This window comes from Microtus pennsylvanicus, chromosome 18 (genome assembly GCF_037038515.1).
Source record: "Microtus pennsylvanicus isolate mMicPen1 chromosome 18, mMicPen1.hap1, whole genome shotgun sequence".
Taxonomy (NCBI): Eukaryota; Metazoa; Chordata; class Mammalia; order Rodentia; family Cricetidae; genus Microtus; species Microtus pennsylvanicus.
Window position 1 is genome coordinate 30307788 of NC_134596.1, and position 18465 is coordinate 30326252.

An 18465-nucleotide genomic window follows, 5' to 3' on the forward strand; every position below is an offset into this window, starting at 1 on the left:
GGTTGACTGGCCAGGAGTCCTGGGGATCCTTTTATCTCCACCTCCCTAGTGCTGGGGTCACAAGCATACACGATCACCCCTGGCATGGTGATAAATACCTAGAATCCCAGAACTTGTGAGAAAGAGGCAGGCAGATTGTTAGTTCGAGGCCAGCCTGAAGTACCTGGGAGGCCTTGTCTCAGAAAGCACCAAAGGCAGTTAGTTACTGAATTCCTAACAGAGGGTCGTAGTATCCTTAGAGAGCTGTGTAAATGTGGCTTTTGTTTATTTCAAGGTTCTTTGGAAATAAGGTGCCTTATTTTTCTCACCGTGAAGGTGAGACCCTGGGCTAGAAGGATACTGTCGTTGTGCCCCTGGTCACGATGACAGGCCCTGTGACAACCCAATGAGCTAGCCACTGGGACTTCCGTGAAGGGAGAGGGCTGATTTCATCAGGGCTCTGGGACAGGTGGACGGTTGCTGTCCCCAGGGAGAGTCTAGTCTGCGGAGGCTCTTTCCTTTGGGCCTTTTGCTTGGGGCCCCACGCCAGACCCTTCTAAAGTGCAGGAACGAGGGCATGCTGTGCTAGTGAACAGCGCTGCTCTTGGTGTGGAGGGGGAGGAAGATTGTGAACCCAGGACGGCCAATGCGCAGGACCCCGAGCATGTGCGCATGCGCATGTGCGCCCGTTCGCGTACGGAGGCTGGAGGTCTTCATCAGTATCTTTCCACTCTATATTTTGGGGCATGGTCTCTCACTGAATTTGGAGCTTGTTGATTGCTATGGTGGCCAGTCAGCCAGCACTAGGGGTCCTGCTGTCTCCACCTCCCTAGCACTGGATTACAAGTGCCCCTTGCCGGCCTGGCTCTTTGTATTATTACATGGGGTCTGGGGATCAAACCTGAGTCCTCAAGTGTGCGCAGCAAGTACTTTACCGAGGGACATCTCCACAGTCCCCCAAAGAGGCATATTTCAAATGCTTCTGTCATAGTCAATACCTGGGCTCTGGTGACAATGAATGTCAGAGTCACACAGCTGGACAGGAAGGAGAGTATCCAAGTGAGGAAGAGACTTCCTTCCTCCGTGGAGGAATGACCCGGAATCGAATTCTAGACAGCTCAGTTCAGAACACCCGCCCCCTCCTAGCTGCAATGGCGCTCATTGGGTTGGACGGGCATCCTGGCCAACCTTAATCTCCAGAGATGGTTTCCGCTTCTAACTGGCAAGGACCCAGCTATGAGTTTACTTAAAAAAAAAAAAAATGAGGCGGGGCAGCCACTGCTCTTCCTGTCTTACACATGAGTGAATTGTCCATGCTCTTGGCTGATTCAAAGGTCAGGCTTGAGCAGAGAGAACCCACTAAAGATGCTGTCCACATCCAGGAAATAGTCCTTCCCAGAGCATGCTGGTTCCTCTGGTCCACAGGGCATCCCTGACACCTGAGAGCTTAGGGAGGTTTCCAGAACGTTAGAACTGTCTGCAGGGAGTGATACCCTACTGCTCCTGAAGCACATGAGCGGGGCCTTATTTCCACTGTAATCTGTATTGGTTAAACATGTATCCCTATGAATGAATCTCTTCACTGTTTACAAAGAGATTTTATCCCTGAACTCTAAGGAACCCCTGGTGCCAGTTTCCAGACCCGATTTTCCACAAAAGACCTTTATCTCCATCTAGTGGCCAAAGGGGGAAGTGCTTTGGTCTACCAGCTCTCTTTGAAGGGGAGGCCAGAGCACAGAAGGGAGGGGAACACAAGCGGAAAACAGGCAAACTTTCTCCTTTTTCCTATTCTCTCTGAGTCGGGAAGTAGAGGCCTTAGAGCCAAGCCTCGTTGTACCACAATCCTCAGGTCTTGGAGAAGGAATTAGCATCACCGTTAACCTAGAGTATTATTCTGAAAGGAAGCTCTGTGCTCTTTTGTTCAAGGCAATGCACTGATAGAAGTTGGTGAATCCATGAAACTCATGGCTGAGGTGAAAGATTCTCTGGATATTAATGTGAAGCAAACGTTTATTGACCCCTTGCAGCTACTGCAAGACAAAGATTTAAAAGAGATTGGGGTAAGTCTTCTCCTCTGTTCTTGCCCGGCGACACTGTGACTTAAACCCATGACAAGGCTTCTGCAAGGGGGTTTAGCCAGCATACGGTCTCACCCGAGGGCCGAGAACTGGACTTGTTAGATGGCTCCCTGGGATCCGTCTCTGGAGGGGAGGTGCAAACCAGTTGTCACGTTCAGGGCTTCATCGCTTTTCAGCCATCCACATGCCAGACGCAGCATCACATTCCTGCAGCCTCTTCTCATAGAGCACAAAGACTCCATTCTCTGGGGTGTGGTTTTCATTGCTAATATCACACCCTATCCGTTGTGCGCTTGGCTCCATTGCACTTGCGGTCATTACTTTCCATTCTTTCTCAAGGAAATCATTATCTAGGAACTGAAAGTTTCATCTGGAAACCGGCAAGAGATGGTTGTCCAGAGTGTCCCTGGGAACTTCCAGGTCATGTTCAGGCTGGCTGCTTTTGCAGATGTGCAATGACTCCAAGCAATCCGGGAGGCCAGACTTCTGCTCTGAAGGTCCAGGCGCCCTCTTGTGGTGCTGTAGAGAATAACGGCCTGTCTTCCAGCTTGATAGGCCTCCCTTCAGCGGCAGTATCATTTGAACCTTGGGTCTGTCTTCCTCTCCTTAGGCCCGGAGAGTCTTAACAGGGTAGCCACAGAGATGAACTAGTTAGTGAGACACAGATGGAGCGTGTGCCCTTCGGGAGCACATGAATGTGCGGAGGCGGGACAGCCAGCAGTTGCTAACGGCGGAGAGGCAAGAGCAGGGAGACCCTGAGGAGGGCACATCCGAGGAGCCGTCCAGGCACGCTGGGCTGGGTAAATAGGCAGCACGTCTTGCTGAAGGGTCAGGGCTCTGATGGCCAGGAGGCCAGGGCACAGGGCAAAAACCAGGGGACCATGGTGGGGAGGCTGGAGTCCTGGGGAGCCTCAGATGCCTTTATCTGCAGTTAGAGAGTCATTCTAAGAGCAAAAAGCATGAGGCAAGGATCCAGGAAGACTGAATGAGACATAAAAAGTGGTTCTATTGGTACCCCCTCCTTATTTGGACACCCCAAGTCCGCTCACCTGCGTTACCCCCTCTATCCCCATTCCTGTGACAGCCCAGTCCCCACCGGGCCCCAGGTCTGTCCATCTCACCCCGTCAAGACCTATCATCCTGTCTTGCTGTGTCTTCCTTCTTCCTGTTTCTCTTGGCTTCTGCCTGGTGGTGCTTAAACATGTCACTACAGCATGCTAGACTCTGGCCCGTCTCTAGCTCTTAGCTAAAGGGATCTTGCTAAGACCCAGGCTCTCAGGAGCTGACCCTGGCCTTGTGTGAAGATCCAGTCCCTCCCCTTCATCTGCCCCTGGGCCTCTGTGGCCTTTTTGCTCCCCCTCTCCTCTCTGACCTCCGTCCATCCTCCTGGAGCACTGCCTGTCCCCAGGTGACAGTTGGTTTTGCTCTTACCATTGCTATCTTTTTCTCACTGGGGCTTCTCTGATCTCAGCTTTGATGCTGTCTCTCCTGGGAAGCTCTCTGTTCCCTCTCAAGACTCTAATGCACTCCCGGGCCTCTGGGCCACGAGCGAGGTTGTCCATCTCTTTCCCTCACTGGGCAGTCAGTACCTTGCGGAGAGGAGCTATGTTTTGCCCTGCGTTGGCACCATGAGAAATGGCATCCAGGTTGTGAGAATAGCAAACGTCTTTCCTAAACACAGACTCTTGCCCAGAGATTCCGCCTCCACAGAACAATACTAAATGTCGTATGGAGAGGTCCACTGGCTGCTGCTGCTCTGCCCTGTGGCCGGCTCAGCAGGGGTACAGCTGAGTTGTGAGAAATGGTGCGAAGCACACTTGCTCTTAGCTGTTGTCGTGCGGAGCTCTTAGCTGTTGTCGTGCGGATCTCTTAGCTGTTGTCATGCGGAGCTCTTAGCTGTTGTCGTGTGGAGCACACTTGCTCTTAGCTGTTGTCGTGCGGAGCTCTTAGCTGTTGTCGTGTGGAGCACACTTGCTCTTAGCTGTTGTCATGCGGATCTCTTAGCTGTTGTCGTGAGGAGCTCTTAGCTGTTGTCGTGTGGAGCACACTTTCTCTTAGCTGTTGTTGTGCGGAGCACACTTGCTCTCAGCTGTTGTCGTGTGGAGCACACTTGCTCTTAGCTGTTGTCGTGTGGAGCACACTTGCTCTCAGCTGTTGTCGTGTGGAGCACACTTGCTCTCAGCTGTTGTTGTGTGGAGCACACTTGCTCTCAGCTGTTGTCGTGTGGAGCACACTCTTAGCTGTTGTCGTGTGGAGCACACTTGCTCTCAGCTGTTGTCGTGTGGAGCACACTTTCTCTTAGCTGTTGTCGTGTGGAGCACACTTACTCTCAGCTGTTGTCGTGTGGAGCACACTTGCTCTCAGCTGTTGTCGTGTGGAGCACACTTGCTCTCAGCTGTTGTCGTGTGGAGCACACTTGCTCTCAGCTGTTGTCGTGTGGAGCACACTTGCTCTCAGCTGTTGTCGTGTGGAGCACACTTGCTCTTAGCTGTTGTCGTGTGGAGCAACTTGCTCTTAGCTGTTGTCGTGTGGAGCACACTTGCTCTTAGCTGTTGTCGTGTGGAGCACACTTGCTCTTAGCTGTTGTCGTGTGGAGCACACTTTCTCTCAGCTGTTGTGTGGAGCACACTCTTAGCTGTTGTCGTGTGGAGCACACTTGCTCTTAGCTGTTGTCGTGCGGAGCTCTTAGCTGTTGTCGTGTGGAGCACACTTACTCTCAGCTGTTGTCGTGTGGAGCACACTTTCTCTCAGCTGTTGTCGTGTGGAGCACACTTTCTCTTAGCTGTTGTCGTGTGGAGCACACTTGCTCTTAGCTGTTGTCGTGTGGAGCACACTTACTCTCAGCTGTTGTCGTGTGGAGCACACTTGCTCTTAGCTGTTGTCGTGTGGAGCACACTTACTCTCAGCTGTTGTCGTGTGGAGCACACTTTCTCTTAGCTGTTGTCGTGTGGAGCACACTTGCTCTCAGCTGTTGTTGTGTGGAGCACACTTGCTCTCAGCTGTTGTCGTGTGGAGCACACTCTTAGCTGTTGTCGTGTGGAGCACACTTGCTCTCAGCTGTTGTCGTGTGGAGCACACTTTCTCTTAGCTGTTGTCGTGTGGAGCACACTTACTCTCAGCTGTTGTCGTGTGGAGCACACTTGCTCTCAGCTGTTGTCGTGTGGAGCACACTTGCTCTCAGCTGTTGTCGTGTGGAGCACACTTGCTCTCAGCTGTTGTCGTGTGGAGCACACTTGCTCTCAGCTGTTGTCGTGTGGAGCACACTTGCTCTTAGCTGTTGTCGTGTGGAGCAACTTGCTCTTAGCTGTTGTCGTGTGGAGCACACTTGCTCTTAGCTGTTGTCGTGTGGAGCACACTTGCTCTTAGCTGTTGTCGTGTGGAGCACACTTTCTCTCAGCTGTTGTCGTGTGGAGCACACTCTTAGCTGTTGTCGTGTGGAGCACACTTGCTCTTAGCTGTTGTCGTGCGGAGCTCTTAGCTGTTGTCGTGTGGAGCACACTTACTCTCAGCTGTTGTCGTGTGGAGCACACTTTCTCTCAGCTGTTGTCGTGTGGAGCACACTTTCTCTTAGCTGTTGTCGTGTGGAGCACACTTGCTCTTAGCTGTTGTCGTGTGGAGCACACTTGCTCTTAGCTGTTGTCGTGTGGAGCACACTTGCTCTTAGCTGTTGTCGTGTGGAGCACACTTTCTCTCAGCTGTTGTCGTGTGGAGCACACTCTTAGCTGTTGTCGTGTGGAGCACACTTGCTCTTAGCTGTTGTCGTGCGGAGCTCTTAGCTGTTGTCGTGTGGAGCACACTTACTCTCAGCTGTTGTCGTGTGGAGCACACTTTCTCTCAGCTGTTGTCGTGTGGAGCACACTTTCTCTTAGCTGTTGTCGTGTGGAGCACACTTGCTCTTAGCTGTTGTCGTGTGGAGCACACTTACTCTCAGCTGTTGTCGTGTGGAGCACACTTGCTCTTAGCTGTTGTCGTGTGGAGCACACTTACTCTCAGCTGTTGTCGTGTGGAGCACACTTTCTCTTAGCTGTTGTCGTGTGGAGCACACTTGCTCTTAGCTGTTGTCGTGTGGAGCACACTTGCTCTTAGCTGTTGTCGTGTGGAGCACACTTACTCTCAGCTGTTGTCGTGTGGAGCACACTTTCTCTTAGCTGTTGTCGTATGGAGCACACTCTTAGCTGTTGTCGTGTGGAGCACACTTGCTCTTAGCTGTTGTCGTGTGGAGCACACTTGCTCTTAGCTGTTGTTGATGGGCGGCAGAAGAGATTGTCTGTCTCCTCCATTTCTGAGGTGGCCTGGGACTGTTGCCCCTCGGCATTCGCTGACAGTATTTTATGTGTCATATTCTATAATTGTTGGGAACTTTAGGAGGCTTCATGGACATCCTAGTGGACACCAGACACACATGTTTTTATAGTCCACCTCTTAGCAAGGAATGAATGGGAATGCCTTTACTTTTGTAGAGTTAGTGTGGTCGGAAGCTGCCTGTGCGTGAACAGAACTGGGTGAGGAGGCCCTGTGGAGGCTCTTGGAAATGGTTAGCCAAGTGAGGGTACTGGATCCTTCCTTAGGTTCCACAAAATTCTCTTTCTCTCACCCACCTGTCTGTCTGCCCGTCCGTGTCTGTTATGTAAATGTTTCCTGAGTGCTTGGCGGCATGGGAAACCTTCAGCAGGAACCACTTTGGGCAGAGCAAGCAGAAGGGTGTGATGGTGTCTTTCATAGAGAAGGGATGGGGCAGAGGTGTAGGAAGTCCCACCTCTAGCTGAGGGCTGTCAATCAATGGCTTCCAAGGGAAGAAGAGTCTGATTCTTCAGGGACGCTCCAGCAGATGGCTCCAAAACTGAATGGTCTTCATGGTCTTGGGAAAAGAGCACATGAAGTTGGGGAGGGAAGGCGGGGGGGGCGGAGTGGGGGTGACGTTAAAGGGGAGAGAAGGGAGCGTGGCTTTGAGGACCGCGTACACAAGGGTGAGATTCTCAGACAGCGGAAGGTGGAGTTTAGGCTGGGAAGTACCGAGTATTTCTGTATAGATCAGGAATATGATGCGCACACGCGGCTGCCCGTCACGGTGTGAGTGTCCACAGGGATTTTCTTTCTCTTTCCAGCACCACCTGAGGAAACTGGAAGGCCGCCGCCTGGATTATGATTATAAAAAGAAGCGAGTAGGTAAGATACCCGAGGAAGAAATCAGACAAGCGATAGAAAAGTTTGAAGAGTCAAAGGAGCTGGCCGAGAGAAGCATGTTTAATTTTTTAGAGAATGATGTAAGTATTTAAAGCAGACGGAAGCTGTTAGTGTGCATGAGTAAACCATCGCGGTGTGAGCATGACTGTAATTGTGGAGACACTCTAGAACGTTCTGTAGCTCTCACCTCCTGCCGTAGAGATAGTCAACAACCCCTGACTGAAGCCCCCGGGGAGACTTGCTTATCTCTGGGGGTGGCCTTGCCCCAGAAGACGCCCAGGAGACCAGCCTTTGCATGTAAGGCCCCATCATTTGTGGTTTGGAGCTGAGGTTGACAGATGCTCTCTGGGACAGATGTTTGGGGTTGAAGATCTCTGAGGCTTTTACCCGTCAGAGTTAACACCAGGATAGAGAAGCCTGGCCGACATGTTGGCTGGCTCACACTGGTGTTTGTGAACTTGGAGGCTGTGAGGGCCTAGGGCCACACCCTCCAGAGGCAACAGCACTGTGGTGGACGGTTTCTCGTCACCAGTAGCAAAGTGGAGCCGAACTAAAGGGACAGGAAGTCCTAGCCGCAGGCTGGGACCTCCCTTTTCTGCCTTGCTTACCAGGCATCGCTGGGTGGTTCTACCCCAGCCTCTCCCCTAAATCCCCATCCTCAGACCGGTCCAGCATCGACACTGAATGCAAACGAGGACATTATTGTTCCAAGGTATGGGTGAGGAGAAGGTTTTATTGTAAATCTGATAAGTACAGCCAGAGGCATCTGGAAGAGTCCAGACTGAATTGGATCATGAGGAGGGGGTCAGTGAGCCAGAAAGGAAGAGAAGAGAAGAGAAGAGAAGAGAAGAGAAGAGAAGAGAAGAGAAGAGAGGAAGACCAAGAGAGCTCGTGGCCAAAATGGCTGGGTGATGTAGGAAAGAGGAGCTGGGGAAGGGAGGCAAAGCCCTGGGCTGGAGAGCTTCGGGGTAGGGGTGAGAGGAAGCAGAGCAGAGAGGAGCCAGGATGGCAGCAGCTTGGCTGCTGAGGGAGCCCTTTCAATGCTGAGGGAGCCTGAGGCTAGCTTGTACTTTGTATGTCTGTAGGCACTGCAGCTGTTTGGGGCAACAGTCACTAGCTGAGATACTAGCTTTGGACACATTCGAAACTGCCCACCAGTGTAGGAAAGCAGGATTTGATTTATTCCCATGTTGTGCTTACAGTGGTTTATTAAAGGCCCACTAAGTCCTTGTGTCTTCAGTCAGGTCAAATAAAAAGATGTAAGGAAGGCCTTTCACCCAGGGGAAGGCAAGAGAGAGGGACACACAAAACCGACAGCTCATTAAATCCCGGGGACGAATTCTCCCCGCTCTAGAGAGCAGTCTGGAATTTCTCTTGTCCGTCAACCTGCTGATGCCTGGGAGGTGTTCTCCGTTGTGTTTTGCCTTAGAATCTGTTCATCTTTTGTACCTTCTGGGGTGTGTGTGAAGCACGTGAAAGAGTTTGGTTTTTTTCCTCTGGCCATTGCCCTAAGCTCTGGGCATATTTGTTCTGTCTGGTTGCCTCTCGCTGTCCTGTAAGTCTGCAAATGGCAGGCTTAGTTCAAAGTGGGCACAAAGCAGACTGCTGTTACTAAAGACAGATCACGCAGTCTTCCGTGAGCATGCAGCTCCAGCGTCACAAGGAGGCAGCGCTGTTTCCCTAGCAGAGTCTACTGTGCTCATGTCAGGCTGTGGCGCGGGCCTTATTCAAACATGTTCTTAAAAGCCAAGGAGATGAAATTTAAGAGATGCTTAGGATTTGCAGGGGCCTGGCTGTCTTTGTTTTGTTTATTGTGTTTTTGGAAATGGAAGGCGGGTGTCGCCTTTCTAGCCACAGAGCATGGCAAAGTATATGCCATGTCAAGGCCGGCCTTAGTCACGTGCCCATGGCATTCTTGGCATAGTGGGATCCATGTAGACTGTAAACGCACAGTAAACCCAGGTTCAGAATGAGTGGGCGACCATAGTAAAGGGTGGGCAGCTGAAAGAGCCGTCAGCGGTACGTGAAAGCAACATGGATCTGTGGAAGCCAGCGAGCCCTCGGGTGGCTGTGCCAGGAGAGAAGAGATGGCAGGACAAGGATACAGCCAGATCGTACCCAGAGCTGGTTAGAATGCTGTATAAGAAAATGCTCTTTAGCCAGTCCTGGGACACATGGTTTTGATTTGTATCTCTGTCCAGATCTGGAGCTACAGAAGAGTTGGGCTGGGAGTGTGGTGGGGAGTCACCTCAGTCCTCTGGGCCTTGCTATAGAAGGTTCTAGAACTAAAAAATCCTTACTCGTTGCAGTGATTATTCAACCCCGCTTATAAACAGGAAAGCCACCTCTGCAGCTCTTTGGGGCTTGTTAGTTTGTGGGCAAGAGGAATGGTGGACTCTCCACAGCCCATCACTTTCTGCTGTATGTTTCAGGAAAGATGCTTTGCTGGGTGGTGACAAACAGTCCCTGCCCTGGAGCAGGTCTGGCTGACCTGACACCCCTGCTGTCTCTGATCGTGACTTCATTGGCTTTGCTTCTTGGTCTGGCTTAACTAGAAAGCACACAGAGACATTTCTCTAAGAAAATTGATTTATCAAGCATTGGCTTCATTTACAGTTGGGTGAGCTTTCTCTCACTGTGGTGGTGTGAAAGAAAATGGCTCCCAAAGGAAGGGACACTGTTGGGAGGTGTGACTTTGCTGGGGTAGGTGTGGCCTTGTTGAAGGAAACGTGCCACGATGGAGGTGGACTCTGAGGTTTCACACATGCTCAAGCCATACCTAGTGTCTCAGACCACTTCCTGTTGCCTATGAGTCAAGTTGTAAGGACTCTCAGCCCTTCCTCCAGCACCGTTCTGCTTCCTGCCATGAAGACAATGGGCTAAACCTCTGAGCTGTAAGTGAGCCACCACGATCACTTTCCTTTATAAGAGTTGTTGTGGCCATGGGGTCTTTTCACAGCAATAGAAACCCCAACTAAGATGCCCGCCATCTTCAAATCCATGATTTCTAGAGCATTAAAACAATATATAAGAATATCATCATTCTATAACTGTAAGAGTGTTTAGTGGATTTACAGCAGATTAATAGCCACAAATCAATTTGACAGTATCTTTCCAGCCCCTCCAGCCCTATTTGTGACCCTCGTCATGATTGTAGGGCCCCGAGATGGGATGAGCTGGACTGGACCAGGGCTGAGGCGGCTGCCACGCTGCCCGGCAGAGCTGGGCTGCTGTCACAGGCTTCCGGTTTGCTCTGGATGTCCCGAGGGCTCTGGCCAAAAAGGAGTAACTTTGCACTTCTGCCACAGGTAGAGCAAGTGAGCCAGCTGGCCGTGTTTGTAGAGGCAGCGTTAGACTATCACAAGCAGTCCACAGAGATCCTCCAGGAGCTGCAGAACAAGCTAGAGTTGCGGTAAGCACCTTCGCCTCGCCTAGGCAGGGGGCTGCAGAGTGCAGCCAGCACCTGTCCTCCAGTCCCTCCTGCCCTCTGTTTGGAATTCTCTCTAGCTGACCTTCAGGGTGGGCATGAGACGAAGCTGAGATAATGAATATGTAGCTTGGGATAAGAGGGCAGAACTGGACGAAGGGCTGGAATTGCTTTTCTCCTTTTTACTCATATCCCCGCCCCCTTTCTTGTGACTCATGTGTAGAGCATACAAGCACGGGGGCCTGAGAGGTGACTCCCATGGCTTCTTTGCTGACTTGCCAAAAGGTTCACTCTCTGTCTACCTGTTGAGGAGTGGAGTACAGGCTCCATCCCCAACATCTACGGCTATGGAAAGAGCCAGGCGACACTCAGAACCCTGTAAAGCCCATGAAAAATGTGAGCGGGCTATGATACCTGGCTGATTCTGGACACCAAAAGAGTCAATGGTAGCTTCTGAATGATAAAGAAACTCTGTTCCCTGCCTTGGGACTTTCACAGTCAATACACCCCCTACTTTCTGCAAATCAGTAATATTAGAGTTTTCACAGCAACCCCATTGATCAAATTATTGGGCTAAACCTATGCTACGTTTTGACTAGGCTTTTAACAGAACATGGTTTTACACAGGATTATAGTAATGAAGAAATTCAGCAAGATTTTTGCTTCAATCGGTGCTGTTGTTACAGAGGGGAGCTTTCCTGACGCATCCACTTCTGTAGACAGGTGGCCTTCTTCAAGGTGTCAGAGAGGACAGAAGGCAGCTAGCCTAGGGCAGTGTCTGCTTGCTAAACCTCAGGGACATTATGAGGACGTTCTTCCAGATGAATGTCAACTAGAGACTAGAGTACAGACTGAAAGAACTGCACACGGTTGTGTCCCTGACACGCCGGGCTCTCAGAGGTCGGGGTACACAATCCCACTGGGTCTGGTGGTCCTCGAGAAAAGCTAAGGCCTGTGGACTAGGGAGTCTCTGGTGTCTGGGACGAAGGTCTGACTTGGCCTCCCATGTGTGTTGCAGTATAACGTATGCCTCCAAACTCCCCAGGCGAGATTACGTGCCAAAGCCTGTGAGCACGAGCCCCAATGACATCAATGGAGTCTCCACCAGCACTTCCTCAAAGATATCAGGTAAGTCAGCCCTCCAAAGCGTGCCAAGCAGGGTCTCCAGTTAGGCCTGCTCAGTCTTGTGTTACCGAGGCCCTTGGTGGGAATGCGCTGAGAAACGGGTGGACTTTTCTTTGGCTGACTGACGAGTCTTCCTTCCCCAGTTCCAGTGGTCACGTGTTCAAATTTTGAAACCCAGCACCGGGAAGAATTATTGTTGTACTTTTGTGTACTAATGCCTTCTAGTGTGGCCGTTAGACAGCCCGTTGACCAAAGGCCCGTAGCTGCTATGGTATCCTCTACGTTTAAAGGTCATCACCTTCAAAATAGCTTCTCAATTGTTAGGAAGGTTTGGTTAGCATTCTCTGAGCACCTGAGATGTGCCAGACACCACCTCAAGTACTGTACTGTTAGATTTTAAGTAGGATCTGGGGTAAAACAAACCAGGAAAAACTCAAATAATGTCTATTTTCTTATAGTCTCTCTATGATTTCCATCCGCATCAGATCTCTTTCCCTAGACTTAGCCTCTCCTAGGACTGAGTGTGCTATTGTCCTACCTGTGGCTGGCACATTTTACATATAACAGAGTCTTAATGTTTTGTTTGGTAAATACAGAACAAAAGCAACTGTATTGTTTTACAGTTTTGTTTCCAAAATGCATTGCTTTCTTGTAGTTATTTCCATCTTGTTCATAGGCCTCTCCCACTGTGTTTAGCAACTTCATGCTTTAGCGTGGCCCCTATTAACTGTGACAGTGACCACGCTAACTCCCTTAGGTCGGTGAGTCAGTAAGGGTTGGCGGCAGGGATGTGCCTACCTCCGGATCTTCAGCACTCTTGAAAGATGGCTTTCCTAGCATCTGACTCTCAGCCCCCGCTCTTTCCTGATATCTTTTCTCACAGTCTCGGTGATTCTCAGCCTCGTATGCTAACTCTCTGGCTGCAACAGGGGTAACTAACATGCACGCACATCTTAGTTCTCCCCATCTTCTGTTTTAGGGTTCCTGGTGTGTAGTTTGCCTCCAAGGTTGTCTCATATAAAACTTAGACCAAATGCTTTGCTGTGACCTCATTGGCGTCACGGGCTCTCAAACCTCTTACATACGCGTTCTCTCCATTGCTGCCTTCTGAGTCATTGTCTCTGGTGGCAGGTTTTATTGTGCCAATGCCTGGCTTCTGGAAACCGTTTCTACACTGAGCTAATAGTAGCCACCTCTCCCAAGAGACTCAAGAAATGGTTAGAAATCTAGGTGCAGAGTTTCTCCTTAAAGAGCTGAGCCTAAGTGACTCACATCACCTGCCTTCCATCCTGCTGGCCAGGGCTTAGTCACATGACACATTCAGCTGGAGAACCAGATCTTACCCATAGTTCTATCACCATGGAAGAGGAAGGAGCATGTAGGCAGCCTGCAGCTTCCATTTGCACACCCTAGGAAGTTCCTGGAAGAAAGCGTCTCTCTGGTTCTCATGGCCTTCTGTTGGGCGTTGCAGACTCCGTTTCTGTTCAAATGTGTCACTTGGGCGCAATCTCACAAGCGCTGTGGAGTCATACATTAGAATGGCTGAGGTGTGGGCAGACATTTGGTGGAGGGCCAGACAGTACATATGTTAGATGTATGGTCTCTGCAGGGCCTTGTAGTCTCCGTAACAACTACTGAACTTTATTGTTTCGTCATCGAGCATGTCCATGGAGGAGTGAACGAGCGTAACCGGCTTTCACGCTGTTCGGCTTCCAGCCCAGTTTGCCAACCCCTGACACGACTCATGGGAAATTACTGTAGCTCTGGCTTTCAAGCGTCTGGGTGCTTCACTGGCTTCACGCCTCGAAACACACCCTAAAGAAATAACTTAATCCCCGAATATTCTTGTATACCTGGTAAATAATTTCCGAGAAGTGGTATGTGGAAACAATCTGGTGGCTAGTTACTTATTTGTGGACATTTTGTCGATAGTTGGATAGGATAAATAATTGGCAGATTAAGTGAGATACTATGCATCTCGTGGTGTGTGGGTTATACAGAACCACGGGCAGGTGTGGAGTTCAGAAAGTTAAGTGGATCCCATGACTGCATGGCCGTAAGCACAGCTGCATTAGGCTACGCGAAGCTGTGGACAATGTTTATCTGTTTTGAAGCTATCTTTAAAATTGTATTTCAGCAGCACATATTTGAGTGAATGCAAACCTCCCGTTGGGAAAGTCGGTGGCTCTGAAGAAGCCATTCAAACATGGCTTCTTTAAGGAAATCGTGCACCCTGTGTAAACATCACGCTTTCTCTGCTGGGAAGCTCGCTGCCCTTTGGGCTGTCTGCTGGGTAACCTGCATCCTGCTTTGCTGGGCTGCTCACTGTGTGTCTGTTGCCCTAGGACCAGGCTTTAGTAGTGCCCACCTCCCTGTCTCAGAACTCTGGTTGTTTGGATGAAATGTACAGGTTTTGTACATTTTAAGATTTGCCGATTTCTGGCCTGAAGCCAATCTTTACTCTGAATCCAGAGTTTTCTGGACGCCATTTCAAGCTTTCTGTTTATAAAAATTGCGGCTATAAACAAGTGAACTAAACTTTGGAAACGAGTACAATCCCAGCCTTCACTTCCAGGCTGTTAGCTGTGGGTAAAGCAGACCCCAGTCCTCAAGCTAGTCCTGGCCTCCCCTTCCTCCCTTCCAGCATGTACCCAACAAGGGCTTTGTTCTTTGAGACAGGACTCCAGGACCTTGGATAAAGTTCCCCCAGAATGCCATCTCTTCCTGGCCGTGAGACAGACCCGGCTTTCTTTTGTTCTAGTTGCAGACTGGCAATAAGGAGACTGTTGAGTTCTGTGAGGAGTCAGATATTTGGATCAAATGTCAGGGACAGGCACAGGGCCTGTAGCACTGCAGTGCCTGCAGTGTTGGGTGCATTCTTTGTTGCTTTGTGCATGGGCCTCCTCTCTTCCTCACACAGTGTCGCAGAGAGCGGTAATGACAATAAAGCCACAGTAGTAGGAATGCTGGTAGCGACTACACTGCAGTGTGGCGTTAGGTTAGACAGTCTGCTACACACATGCATCTCTGCTACCGATGTACCCCCATTTTACATAAGCAAGGGGATTCTCGGAGTCAAGTGGGAGTTCTCTATCAGTCACCCAGTCCGTGGGTAGCAGGAATGGATAGTTTCCCTCACAGATGGCCTATCTGATGTCATCAAGAAGGGATGCTTGGGGATGGAGGGATGGCTCAGCTGGTAAAACGATAGTCATGCTGGCCAGAGGACCTGCGTCCAGACCCTCAGTGCCCACATGAAAGCACAGGCGCAGCAGTGTGCACTCGTAACCCAGTGCTGGGAAGGCAGAGATGGGAGGAATGGCCAGCAGGTGTGCAGAATCCGTGAACTCCAAGCTGGTTCAGTGAGAGACCCTGCCTCAAAGTTAAGATAGAGAATGATAGAAGACACATGACATTGATCTCTGGCTTCCACATGCAGGTAAACACACACATGCACACATGCACAGACCATGTCCACACTCCTACACGCTTGTAAGCATGCACAGACCACATACATACAAGTATACACAGACACACATGTGCACACGTGCACACACATAGACCCCCCCCCCACACACACAGAGGAAATCCTGGCAAATGTAACAGAACGTTTAAGAGCATTAAGAATGGTTTGTTCCAAGGATTCATAATCACGGGGTGTGGCCAGTGTGTCATGGTCAAGGGCATATGCTGTGTGCACCTGGCTTGGTAGAGGGGAAGTAGGACAGGACAAAGGAGCCCTTGGTGACCTCACGTAGGCTGCGTCATTCTGAGCTCCCGTCCTTTCTCCTTGGCCAGTAGCTCTGTCCCCGTCCCCAGGCAGATTACATGGTGAGAACTGTGCTGCTCAGCTGGCTTTTAGAAAGCCTGTCTCCAGAAGCCCAAGGCTGTGGAGTCTCCCTAGTGCTGCTGTGGCCCTGTGCCTTGTGAGCCACTGCCTTGGGACCCCCGTGTCACGCATCCGTCCCTGAGCTTTGCTGATTTGTAGGTGGAATTTTTGAGTGTAAGAGGGCCCCGTGCTGTTTGTTTCCCAGGCACAGTTTCAAAAGAAAATAGCATTTTACAGCCTGCATTAATGGGAAATTACTTTCCATTAGGGTTCCGAATGATTTGCCCATAATGTTTATAAAGGAGAGGAAAAATGTCAAGCATTTCAGTAACAATTTTAAGCAAAGCTCTGAAGGCTCTGCCAGAAATGGATTCCAAGAACATTTTCTTCATCATTTCTTCTTTCTAGAGAGGGAAAAAGGGCAGAGAGTGATGAAAGGATGTAGGTCAGTTAGGCAGACGCTGCCGAGGGACTGCCATGGAATCGCTGATAGCATCGTTGCTAGGTAGTTAAAGGGGCGAATGGTGGAGCCAGGGCAGAGGAGGGGACCTGCGCTGTGGAAGGAGGCCAAGTTCAGACCCTGGCCAGGAGAAAGGAGGGTCTGTCCAAGCTCCCGTGCACGTGGTCACACTGTTTCATCAGCTCAAGTTGTCCCTTGGTCCCTGAAGAGAAGCGGAAGCCAAGGAAAGCCTGAGCTGAACTCTGTACCTGGGCAGTTCTCTGAAGATCATGGGTTAGAAAACAGTGTAGCACTTGAGACCGGTGTTCCAGAACCTTTCTCACCCCAGGAACCCTGTATGAGGCTCCGAGTTGTCACTCACTCTACAGTAGAGAGCAGGTTGTAATTCACCTTTTCCTTGCATGTGTATTTTAGCTGTGCTTGAAGGCATTAGGGGAAGGCTTTAATACACGAAGGGCAGACATTAAGAGAGAGGCATTTGCCGAAAGATCAGAACACACCTCAGACACAGGCTCAGGCTTCTCTGTCACAGCCTTACATTTTTGGGTTTTGGTGGTATCTGCTCATGAGGCTTTCTTCTTCCTTCTCCTCTGAGATTCCCGAAGGTCCTAATTAGTACTGTGACAGCTAAGGGTTAACAGGACTCATGCTGAGATCTGCTTCATGTGTGTGGAGAAGGCTGAGGGTCGTTAACAGATGTGTGCCATGGGCCGTCAGAACAGGCAGAATAAATCTCTCCGACGACTTGTGCTAAGACATTCTACTTCTCCTTGGGTATAAAAGAGACTTTTATAAATTTCTCGACAGTTTAAAGGCTGCTCAGAAATAGTTTGTAGAGCCCAAATCATTCCTCTCATGGGCGCCAGTCTTCTGGGACTACATTGGAAAATAAACATGTATTCGAAAGGGAAAGGCAGGGCTCACAAGTTAAAAAAGACACGCACTTTGCAATAGGAGCACACACATTTATTGACCTAAATTTCCGAAGAGGAAATTAAAATTTCACAGAGTCCTGAGGATGGAATTCGTTCAGTTAGCAGGTCTGTCTTCCCTCCCCCTTCCTCCACAGCCATTTCTGTAGCTCTCAGTGGTGGTTCTGATAAGCCAGGGGGCAGGAGTCCCACACCGTAGTTCAGATGCCGGCAATCAGGGCCAGCTTTGGGTAGGTCTCTCACCATCTCCCGACGGATGTGGACTTGTGTTGAATGAAGACATTGGACTTCCTATGCTGGGGTGTTCTGAGCTCTGAATGCTGCATCTGTTATGTTGTCTCTGAGTCCCTGGCATTCTCAACATCTTAAAACTGTTGTCAGGTTGAGTATTTAACATTTCCGATATTAAGAAGTCATTATTAGAAAGCAGATTGTGAAGAGGTATGTGTGTTGGTCAGTAGCTGCTGGCGTGGGGAAGTAGCTGAAGCCCTTTGCTGTTTTTCCCAAGCTGAAGGAGGCGTTGGAAAGGAAAGGCTTCCTCACTGTACAGAATAGGTTCCCAGAATTGATCTACGTTCTCTGTCACAGAAGCTTCTGAGAGCCACAAGACATAGCCTCTCTCTTAGCTTTGGGAATTTCAGTAGAACTTAGTGGAAATGGCTGTATGAGATTATCTCAAATTCATAATATCTTATAGTCACCTATGTATTTTATAACAACATGGATAAGCTAAGCTACAAGCTAACATTTCAAATGGCATAATCCAAATATTGTTCGGTGCCTCTATTTAAGAGAGAGTGTAGAAGTCCATTGTCTCTGGAGATTATGAGCAGAGCAGCTGAGTGAACAGCTCCAGGGGACCACGTGAATCTACACCAATGACACCTGGGTGATCTGTGGCACTTCCCTTTCCAGAGAATGAGAGCCCAGGACGAGCAGGCAGTCTTGATTCTTAGAGGAACCCCCGAAGCCCTTTATTTGCACAGAGTCTTCTGGTTTTCCCGCCTTAGTGACTAATCCATGCTGTACGAAGCAGGAAGTAGCTCTGCCCAGGGCCATTGGCTAGCCTGTCCCTGTACCAGTCATCAGAAAGCCACCTTTGGTGGCAGCCAGAAATTCCCATTCCCCATGTCTCGGCAAAAACAACTCATAAACACTGGACCTGGTTCTAGGTGAGGGCCACCAGTTGGGGGGTAACTAAATAGATTGTCACTTCTGCAGAATCTGCAGAATCTGCTGTCCCAATAGACAGCTCTGGCCTTCGTCATGATAGGGCACAAGCTCTTTTCCTTAAACCCAAGTGATGAACCTGTGTGGATGGTGAAGGTTGGTGTAAGGTTAGGACAAAGCACATACTTTATTTCTATGAGGATAATGAATAAACTTGCATTCCTCCATTAGGCACTTCAATAAATCACCTGTTGTAATACATAGTGGGCTGTTATTTCTAA

At 49.9% G+C, this 18465-nt stretch overlaps 1 protein-coding gene across 2 annotated transcripts in view; it reads left to right on the plus strand.

Moving 5' to 3' along the window:
- Positions 1-18465, plus strand: part of Sh3gl3 (SH3 domain containing GRB2 like 3, endophilin A3) — a 105364-nt gene that overhangs the window by 74934 nt on the left and 11965 nt on the right. For both annotated transcript variants that reach the window (XM_075952703.1, XM_075952704.1), the window contains 4 exons: positions 1906-2039; positions 7163-7321; positions 10550-10653; positions 11687-11796. In XM_075952703.1, the coding sequence (XP_075808818.1) occupies positions 1906-2039; positions 7163-7321; positions 10550-10653; positions 11687-11796 (507 nt within the window). The remainder of the gene's footprint in view (positions 1-1905; positions 2040-7162; positions 7322-10549; positions 10654-11686; positions 11797-18465) is intronic.